The sequence below is a fragment of the Caretta caretta genome, chromosome 10, assembly GCF_965140235.1.
Source record: "Caretta caretta isolate rCarCar2 chromosome 10, rCarCar1.hap1, whole genome shotgun sequence".
NCBI classification, from domain to species: Eukaryota; Metazoa; Chordata; order Testudines; family Cheloniidae; genus Caretta; species Caretta caretta.
In genome coordinates, this window is record NC_134215.1 from 7968510 (window position 1) to 7979373 (window position 10864).

At 51.3% G+C, this 10864-nt stretch overlaps 1 protein-coding gene across 1 annotated transcript; it reads right to left on the minus strand.

Annotated features, from left to right (window-relative positions):
• Positions 1 to 998: 998 nt before the first annotated feature.
• MED9 (mediator complex subunit 9) lies at positions 999 to 7769 on the minus strand. The gene is made up of 2 exons (XM_048867481.2): positions 7464 to 7769; positions 999 to 1766 (listed from the first exon to the last, which is right to left on the minus strand). Exons 1-2 carry the CDS (start codon positions 7670 to 7672, stop codon positions 1550 to 1552), a joined length of 426 nt encoding a protein of 141 aa, XP_048723438.1. The 5' UTR covers positions 7673 to 7769; the 3' UTR covers positions 999 to 1549.
• Positions 7770 to 10864: the final 3095 nt, after the last annotated feature.

Genomic DNA, 10864 nt, shown 5'->3' on the forward strand with positions numbered 1-10864 from the left:
GTTTATACAGTTGAAATATTGGGGGGTGAATTTGCTTCTTGTGAAAGCGAAGGCAACAAAGGCCTGGCTAGCATTACTGCTAATACCGGCAGGCACTGCACAAACTTCCCCCTGCCCAGCCAATACATCCCAGTCCTGGTCAAGTCCCAGGCTCCCCTTGAGCAGAGACCAGGTGGTGTGCTGCAGTGTGTGGTGGCCGCAGTGTCCGTGGGGCGAGGGAAATGAACCCACCACTGTTTTTACACTGGTGACCAAGGCCCAGATCCTGCAAACCTCACTCCCGTGGCAGGGCGGTGCTCTTAAACAGGAGTTGCACCCAGCTCTCAAGAAATGAAAGGCTAGAGGCCTTAATCCAGAGTCACCAGCCTATCTATGGGCCAAATTCTTCCCTGGTGCAACTCCACTGACTTGAATGGCCCAGTTGCTGCTAGCTGGCTATAGGCCAATCTCCCTTCCCATCTCCATGGGGCTGTTTACTAGATACTTGCCTGGGCCCCTGTGTCCTGCACTGGAGCTGCACAAAGCACTTCATCTCCCTCCGCAGCGCGGGGGCAGGGGTTAACACAGCACAGGACAAGTGTCCCAAAAGCTTGAGGCCGATGTAGGCAGGCAGTGGATTCTCCCCTTGATTAAAGTACTCTGGGGCACGCAGCTGGCCTCTGAGAGATTCTGCGGTCAGCCCCGCTGGTGGAAAGTGTAATAACCGCTACAGTCAACAGGGTTACTCAGACTGACCCCAGGGCAACCGGGAGTGACACTGCCTCTGTGAGTTGGGAATCGAGGTACCTAAATCCCTGTGACATTCACTCAGAGCTGAGCACTGACTACTCCTTTAAAAATTCCCAGCCTACATCTACCAGGCTATTTGGCCCCAGCCCTGCTTTTAGAAAAACAATGGAAGGAGAAAGCACCCAGAGCAGCTCTGTGGTCTCCTGTGCTTTCAGAACGATAGCCCTGTGCCGTCCGCGCATGCTCAGTACAGATGCAAGAAGTGCCACTCAGGGTTTTCAAATCTTTACTTGGATCATCTCAGATACAAGCATCACTTATGGAAGAAAAAAAAAAAATCAAGGTGATAAATACAAAAGCAGTTGTAATCAATCCTTTCTCTCCAGACACACACTCTGCAACCAGCGCAGGGGGGACCGCGTCCGCTGCCTCCAGGGGGCAGGGCAGGAAGCTCCATTCTGCCGATTTCCACAAAAGGGAAGAAAATGCCCCCTCTTTCTGGTTGCAGGCAGTAATGTTGCCACCAGATCATTTACTCCTCATAGCAAGGTGGGGAGCGTAATCCCTCCTGCGTGCTTGCATTAAAAAAAAAAAGAGACGCACTCCAGAACAGAGAGATATATAAATACATGCAGTCCCACAGCAGATCAAAGCAAACGAACCGCTGCAATCATCATACGTCAGGTACACAATGTTCTCCCGGGTTAATGTCACATGGCTGCGATCCACACAGCAGCAACCTTGTAGGAAGAAGACAGAAAAGAAGGGGAGGGGATGTCTTGCTTTCCCCTGGGGCCCGGCTCGTCCTGTCCCTTCCCTCCTACTCCTTGGGGATTTCAAACATGCAAAGGCTCTTGTATTTCTGCAGCAGTTCGTTCTTGGTCCTGACTTGCTCCCTCAGGCTGCGCAGCTGCTCTTGCTGCTGCTCGGGGCTCACACCGATGCCGGGCATGGCGCTGATCATCTTTCTCATCTCCTGGAATTTGGTCTTGAGTTCGTTCAGCACCTGGTGGACATCCTGGCTGTCCTTGTCCATGCTGCAGGGAGGCAGAGAGCAGATACGACAGCTCACACCTTGCATCAGACGGACTCAGGGGGCTACATCCCTCCCGACACAGACTCCTCCGCAGCCACCCACCAGAAGCCAGCAGGGATGAGAAGAGGGGCGTGGCCACGGGCGGTTAACTACATATGCCCAACTCTGACGTGACTGCTGATATTCTGGGCAGCCCCAGTCAAGTGACATTAGCCCTAAAGCCACATGACGGCTCTGGATCACTGTGTCTTGTTGAACGCACGCACCCACAGAATAGTCACACGGGTCAGGAGACGGCTTGAGGCTCTAACGTTGACCATGAATCAGGCCCACTTTCCCCCCTGTTAAGCGCCCATCCCCCTCCGCCCATCCCCCTCCCTATAAAGAAGTCCCATGTCACCACCACGTTCCTCTGGCTAGAAAGGCTGCATGGGATCCCTTCTGGAACCTCTCAATGGCATTCGTTGACCAGCCAGGGTGTGTCACCATAATATGATGCACACTGTCCTCTTCCAGCAGAGCTGGCCATACCCACCCTCATCCCCAGGGCTTTTCTCTCTTCTTAGCCCAGAGGGTGAGACAGAACCAGTGCCCCCAGCTGTCCTGGCAGCCGAGCAGCAATGCTGAAGGGCCACTGGCCTAGATGGTCTCCTCCAGCTTCTGTGACTCATGCTCACAGGTCCTGCCTCCTGTTGCACTTTCCAGATGTGATAAAATGGTTTCAACTGTAATGAGCAGGAGAGGGGCTGGGGAGAGGAGGAGGGACCGAGAGAGCTGACGGGAGCCGGACTCGGAGCAGGGAAGCTGCGGGAGCACGTCCCCAAACGCAGCTCTGCTAATGCCCCTCACTCCAGACCCGCAGCCCCAACATGCCTCCGCCTCGACCTGCAACACACCTTGCTGCCTTCAGCCTGCCCTCCCCACCCACTCCACAGCTCTGCCAATGCTCCTCTGCACCCGCTCCTGCTATTCCAGTCCATGGCTCCCTATGTCCAGCTTTGCCTGCAGCATCCTGTTAGTCCAGTCCTGCGTAGCACAGAATCAAATCTGGTTTGAGGCAGCACTGTCCAGCGGATAAGGACTCAGGAGACTTGGGCTCTAGTCTATAACCTGCTAGGGGACCTTGGGCGAGTCACCCCCTTCTATGCCTCAGTTTCCCCTCCCACATTTTGCCCGTCTCCTCTACTTAGACTGTGCCCTGTTCAGAGCAGGGACTGGCTCTTACTACATGTACATACAGTGCCTAGCACGATGGGGATCCGATTTTGGTTTGGGGCCTGTAATACAAATAATTAATAAACAGCAACATCACTGGTAGCTGACAGGAATCAGATGCATTCTGCCATTCAAGCTACAAACAGGTTCCTTGAACTAAACCATAAGGAACACCAGAGAAAATAACGCTCCACATACTCAGAAGGACTCACTCTCTCTCTGAGGGGACATTAACACCCCCAGAAAGGAGAGAGGGTGCCCTGTTTTAAAACCAGCTGCTTTCTCAGCATGCTCCATTTTTAAAAATAGCTTAGCATCTGCAATGCCATTGCTAACACTTAGAAAAGTCTCACCTGGCTCAGAGGATTTGCTTCCCGGCTTTGGAAACCCATTGCTAATGGGTAGAGTGGGATTGTAAAGGCCTTTGAAAACCACAAGCCTGCTCAATAGCCAGCTCTAAAAACAAAAAGAAAAGGAGTACTTGTGGCACCTTAGAGACTAACCAATTTATTTGAGCATAAGCATCCGATGAAGTGAGCTGTAGCTCACGAAAGCTCATGCTCAAATAAATTGGTTAGTCTCTAAGGTGCCACAAGTACTCCTTTTCTTTTTGCGAATACAGACTAACACGGCTGTTACTCTGAAACCTCTAAAAACAAGACGGGCTTGGCATTGCAGGGGCAGAGAGGGATTCAGTTATAACTTTGGGGAATAATGACACAGCCCAAAGGGAAACGTTTAAGCAGATGGCGCCCATTGGTTTGAATATTCATTCTTTCCAAGCTTACTCAGGTAGGACATTTTACCGTCAAAATATTCATCACTCCCTTCCTACGTAAAACTGCAGCTGGATGCTGGAATGGGCTGTCAGTGAGCAAGCATCTAAATCACAATCAATCATGAACACCCAGGTAGAATTGAGTGACTGTGGGTAGGGCCCTTCGGAGAGAATCAAGTTCATCTGATCATTGACTGGCTTCCTCGCGCTCACGCTGGTGTAACTCTAACTTCAGTGGGATCACTCCTGATTTACACCACTACGAGAGCTTAGAAATAAGGCCCTACACTTCTGCGAGGGCCTGCTCCACTAGTGGAAAGAGTTCCACTAATTCAATGACATTTGGATCAAGCCCCGAGAGTGGCGGAGCTTTTTAGACCGAGGGCAAAGAGCTGGCAGAAATTCCAGGGACTGAAACAATAGGCAAGGGTGTGTGTCCTTGAATGTCTGTTAGTTTACAACACACATCCCCAGTGACACTGCAGATGGGCACGCTATCTTATGTTCAAGTCCTGACTTTGTGATAAGCGATCATTTGAAAGGAAGATTCATTTGCAACCTGCCAGGGTTATGAACGAATACACCCTAGCACAGGAAAGCTCGGCTCCCCAGCTGTCAGCTGGATGAAGCATCACTCTCTAATGCTAACAGTTAGAGAGAGGCTGGGCAATGGGACACCTGGGGCCTTTCATCTCTTGCTCGCAAGGTCATTGGCTGATGGCTGTTTGGTGACCTCTGTGAAATGAGTTGGGCGAGTCTCAGCCCAGTTTCCAGCAGACAAACCTTCTAATTGAAAAAAAACCCACCACCACACCTGGCACTAAGTACTTCCAATGCCGGTAGTCTCCAGGGGTGGGGGCAAAGGTGACACCTTGTTTCCTTTTCCCACCGCCTTCTCTGTGTCATGATGCCCCACGCATAGAAACATGCACAGCCTCCCCATCCCGCCTTCCACAGCCACCAGCGAGATCCTTCCTGAAACTCCTCTCTCCCATGACACCCACCAGCCTGTGAGTTCAAAATGATCACTTCCGTTATTCCCCCTCCTGTGTTCCCCCATGTGTCCTGCTTTCCCTGGGCCTGCCTGTCAGGCTGCAAAGGCTATGGACATGTCTACACTGCAATTAGATACCTGCGGCTGGCCCGTGCTGGCTGACTCGGGCTAAGGGGCTGTTTAATTGCAGTGTAGACGTTCATGCTGGGGCCTGCGCTCTGGGACCTTCCCCTCTTTACTAGCCCCTCCAAGTTCTCCCTGCCGAACAGGGTTAAGGCACAAGGGTGGGGCAGCGTGGCGGGAGCTGGCATCAGCACCCTCTGTGCTGACCCTGTTTTGTGCGTACATGGCAGTCTTCAGTGCCCAGGGCTGTTAAGCCAGCCCTGTCTTCACACAAACAAAACATGTGAAAGGGGGGTTATCAGAATGTCAGGGCTAGAACTCCTCAGGTGGCCTCAGATCTACTCCGGACCAATATACTTGTCCAGACACCGATCCTGAATCAGAAAGACAAAATTCCAATCGCTACCATGAGATGATCCACCACCCTCTTTTTAAGGGGCTAGAGCAGGAAAACGTTCCTGAACTGGCCTGCGCTGACCAGGCCCTTTGCCAGTAGGACTGTGTGTTTGTCTGGCACAGTTAGATGCAACTTAAACACTAAACTGGGAGGAGTGGTAGATATGCTGGAGGATAGGATACAGAGGGACCTAGACAAATTGGAAGATTGGGCCAAAAGAAATCTGATGAGGTTCAACAAGGACAAGTGCAGAGTCCTGCACTTAGGACGGAAGAATCCCATGCACCGCTGCAGACTAGGCACCGAATGGCTCGGCAGCAGTTCTGCAGAAAAGGACCTAGGGATTACAGTGGACGAGAAGCTGGATATGAGTCAACAGCGTGCCCTTGTTGCCAAGAAGGCCAATGGCATTTTGGGATGTATAAGTAGGGGCATTGCCAGCAGAACAAGGGACGTGATCGTTCCCCTCTATTCGACATTGGTGAGGCCTCATCTGGAGTACTGTGTCCAGTTTTGGGCCCCACACTACAAGAAGGATGTGGATAAATTGGAGAGAGTCCAGCGGAGGGCAACAAAAATGATTAGGGGACTGGAACACATGACTTATGAGGAGAGGCTGAGGGAACTGGGATTATTTAGTCTACAGAAGAGAAGAATGAGGGGGGATTTGATAGCTGCTTTCAGCTACCTGAAAGGGGGTTCCAAAGAGGATGGATCTAGACTATTCTCAGTGGTAGCGGATGACAGGACAAGGAGTAATGGTCTCAAGTTGCAGTGGGGGAGATTTAGGTTGGATATTAGGAAAAACTTTTTCACTAGGAGGGTGGTGAAACACTGGAATGCTTTACCTAAGGAGGTGGTGGAATCTCCTTCCTTAGAAGTTTTTCAGGTCAGGCTTGACAAAGCCCTGGCTGGGATGACTTAATTGGGGATCGGTCCTGCTTTGAGCAGGGGGTTGGACTAGATGACCTCCTGAGGTCCCTTCCAACCCTGATATTCTGTGATTCTATGAAATCCAAAAATGGACAATGATTTTTAGATACTAGGTTTACACTGCAGGCACAGTTCGGCTACTGAATCCGACTGACCTATGCGCACGAGGGAAACAATGCCTGATTTAAAAAAGCATTTCTTGAACGCCAGACATCAGCCAACTTGAGACAAACTTTCTCGGAAACTCTGGGCCAGATTGTCAGCAGGTGTAAACTCCATGGCACCTGCCCTGATTTACTCCAGCGGAGGCTCCGGCCCACAGGGTCAATGCCAGAAAGGTACAACTAGATCAAGACGCATCAAATGAAAATAACTTAAAACTAATCAAGCCTGGAGTTAAGCAGCCTCATGAAATCAAAGCAGCATAGAATCATAGAATCATAGAATATCATAGAATATCAGGGTTGGAAGGGACCCCAGAAGGTCATCTAGTCCAACCCCCTGCTCAAAGCAGGACCAATTCCCAGTTAAATCATCCCAGCCAGGGCTTTGTCAAGCCTTTGTCAAGCAGGTTGAACTGAAGGCGCTGCAGAAGGAATTCCATCACCCTCAATGCAGGGCCGTTCCTTACGTTTTACCACCCATGCCAGGGGACTCCCATCACCTTCCTGGATCCAAGTGACTTATGGTTCCCACCCGATGCGTGGCCCCAGAATGCCATGCTGCTTGGCTCCAGATAGCAGGCTGCACGCTAGAAACACTCATCTCTGCCAGGGATGCCCCTCCTTGCTGAAGAGAAGGGCAGCCCACGCCTTCGCTCCGAATGGCTCCACAAGCAGAGCCTTGGCCATCCTCTGTAGTGCGGCTGGTGGCCTGGGGCAAGCAGGGGACCTGGGATGGAGGGGATCCCTGGAACCCTAGTGATCTCGGCCCTCTGGAAAGCAAGGTGGATCGTCCACTAGTTCTCTACTTGTGAGATGGGGGGATATGGAGAGATACCCCACGATCTCTGGGACAGCAGGGGGGAATCCCTAGTGATCTCTCTGTGCTCCTTGTGGGGTGAAAAGATTCCCCAGATCTCTAAAGGACAGGGGAACCCCAGCGAGATCTCTGGAGCAGTCCCATGGGATATCCCCAGTGATCTCTTTGCAGAACGGGGCGCTGGAGGGACCCCCGGGATCTCTCCCCAGAGTGGGGCGCTGGGGGGGGGGGGAACCCCAAGGCAGCGGCGCCGGGGCGGGAAGCACGGGCACGTTACCATTTGATGATATCATGGACCAGGGGCAGGAAGGAGAAATCCTCCTGGCCCTGCTGCTGGGGCGGCGGCGGCTGGGGCGGCGGCTGGAGCTGGGGCTTCTGCTCTCCCTGCTGCTCCGGGGGCTGCGGGGCTTGGAGCGGGGCCGGCGGCTGCGGCTGCTGCTGCTCCTCCGCCGGCCGCACCCCCACACCGGCCCCGCCAGTAGCCATGGTCCCCGGGCTCCCCTCCGGCTGCAGCCCGTCGCGGCTAATGCGCGTCCCCCAGGCCCGGCCCCCTTGCAGCCAGAGATAGGCCGATTGCAGCCGCGGCTCCTCTCTAACACGTCAGCTGCGCCGGGGGTGTGGACCGGGCTGGCTCGCCCCGCCTGCCTGGCGCGCCGGGGCTCTCTGCAGCCTGCCGCCCCGGGGGGCTGCGCGCCAGCCGGGCAGCAGGCGGCTCCAGCCCGGGCGTGCAGGAGCGCGATTGCGGTGCCTTGCCCCGCTGCATGCAGGCATGAGGCCCGGGGAGTTGGGGGCGGCTGGGGTATGGAGCTGCCGCCTGCCCGGCCCCTTAGCGGAGCTCGCTGCCCAGTGCCCGAAACGTGGGGCCCCCTTCCCATGGAGCGTTACACCGCCCTGCGCAGTTCTCTGGGTCAGGGGTTCTCAAACGTTTGGCCCGGTGACCCCTTTCACACAGCAAGCCTCCGCGTGCGAGGCCCCTTATCAATTACAAAAAGAAAAGGAGGACTTGTGGCACCTTAGAGACTAACCAATTTATTTGAGCATGAGCTTTCGTGAGCTACAGCTCACTTCATCGGATGCATACCGTGGAAACTGCAGCAGACTTTATATACACACAGAGAATATGAAACAATACCTCCTCCCACCCCACTGTCCTGCTGGTAATAGCTTATCTAAAGTGATCAACAGGTGGGCCATTTCCAGCACAAATCCAGGTTTTCTCACTCTCCACCCCCCCACACAAATTCACTCTCCTGCTGGTGCTAGCCCATCCAAAGTGACAACTCTTTACATAATCAAGTCGGGCTATTTCCTGCATAGATCCAGGTTTTCTCACATCCCCCCCACCCCCATACACACACAAACTCACTCTCCTGCTGGTAATAGCTCATCTAAACTGACCACTCTCCAAGTTTAAATCCAAGTTAAACCAGAACATCTGGGGGGGGGGGGTAGGAAAAAACAAGAGGAAACAGGCTACCTTGCATAATGACTTAGCCACTCCCAGTCTCTATTTAAGCCTAAATTAATAGTATCCAATTTGCAAATGAATTCCAATTCAGCAGTTTCTCGCTGGAGTCTGGATTTGAAGTTTTTTTTGTTTTAAGATAGCGACCTTCATGTCTGTGATTGTGTGACCAGAGAGATTGAAGTGTTCTCCGACTGGTTTATGAATGTTATAATTCTTGACATCTGATTTGTGTCCATTTATTCTTTTACGTAGAGACTGTCCAGTTTGACCAATGTACATGGCAGAGGGGCATTGCTGGCACATGATGGCATATATCACATTGGTGGATGTGCAGGTGAACGAGCCTCTGATATTCTCTGTGTGTATATAAAGTCTGCTGCAGTTTCCACGGTATGCATCTGATGAAGTGAGCTGTAGCTCACGAAAGCTCATGCTCAAATAAATTGGTTAGTCTCTAAGGTGCCACAAGTACTCCTTTTCTTTTTGCGAATACAGACTAACACGGCTGTTCCTCTGAAACTTATCAATTACAAACACTTTAAAATATGTTTAACGCCATGATAAATGCTGGAAGCAAAGCGGGGAGTGGGCTGGAGGCTGACAGCGCGGGACCCCGCATGTAATAACCTGGCGACCCCCCAGTTTGAGAGCCCCGGCTCTGTGGGCAGACATCCTCTAACTCATGTTGGGTTAATTTGAAGTCGTTTTCAAAGGCCTTCCCTTGAGGGAGGGTTTTTTGCCCTTCCCAGGGATCAGTTTTAAAGATCGCTCATTGGAGACCCTATTTTTGTGGGTAAAAATTAAAGGGCCCAGTTCGGCAACAGCGTTAACCAGCCCCTCTGGCTGGGGTAGTATCAGCCTTTGGGTCAAGTATGTAGTCCCTGATTTGTGTGTTAGAGGTTTGGGTTCAACGCTGCAGAAGACCGCTGTGTGTGTGTGTGTGTGTGTCCGCATATCACACCCGCAAACAGTGAACAGAGAGCTGTTTATAAACAGTTCAGTTAGGAACCCGCAAGGAAAAATCAAATGCGCGGACACAGAATGGGGAAGAGCAGGGGAGGCTCTGGTAGTGCAGAAGAGGATCTGGAGGTTATAGTGGATTATGTAATGAATATGAGTCAACAACATGATGGTGTTGTGAACAAGGCAAAATATCATGCGGGGGTGTATTAACAGGAGTGTGGTGCGTAAGACATGGGAGATCATCAATCTGCTCTGCTTGGCTCGGGTGAGGCATCAGCTGGAGTATTGTGTCCAGTTTTGGGTGCCACATAAAGTTGTGGACAAATTGGAGAGAGTCCAGAGGCAAGCAGCAGAAATACTAAAAGGTTTAGAAAATGCGATTTATGATAAAAGGTGGGGGTTTTTTTAAGAAAAGGGTATGTTTAGTCTAGAGAACAGAATGATGAGGGGGAACCTGGTAACAGGTTCTAATATGTTCAGGGCTGTTATAAAGAGGTTGATGATTGATTGTTCTCCATGTCCAGTGAAGGTGGGACAAGAAATAATTAGCTTAATCTGCAGCAAGGGAGATTTAGTTTATTTATTAGGGAAAACTTTCTGACTACAAAGGGGGTTAAGCAGTGGAACAGATACCTACGGAAGTGGAATCCTGGAAGTTAGACGAAGAGGGAAATGCAACCTAGATGGAGCTACTGTAAGGTGGGTGCATAACTGGTTGGAAAATCGTTCCCAGAGAGTAGTTATCAGTGGTTCACAGTCATGCTGGAAGGGCATAAGGAGTGGGGTCCCGCAGGGATTGGTTCTGTTCAATATCTTCATCAATGATTTAGATAATGGCATAGAGAGTACACTTATAAAGTTTGCGGACGATACCAAGCTGGGAGGGGTTGCAAGTGCTTTGGAGGGTAGGATTAAAATTGAAAATGATCTGGACAAACTGGAGAAATGGTCTGAAGTAAATAGGATGAAATTCAATAAGGACAAATGCAAAGTACTCCACTTAGGAAGGAACAATCAGTTGCACACATACAAAATGGGAAATGACTGCCTAGGAAGGAGTACTGCAGAAAGGGATCTGGGGGTCATAGTGGATCACAAGCTAAATATGAGTCAACAGTGTAACGCTGTTGCAAAAAAAGGAAACATCATTCTGGGATGTATTAGCAGGAGTGTTGTCAGCAAGACACGAGAAGTAATTCTTCTGCTCTACTCCACGCTGATTAGGCCTCAACTGGAGTATTGTGTCC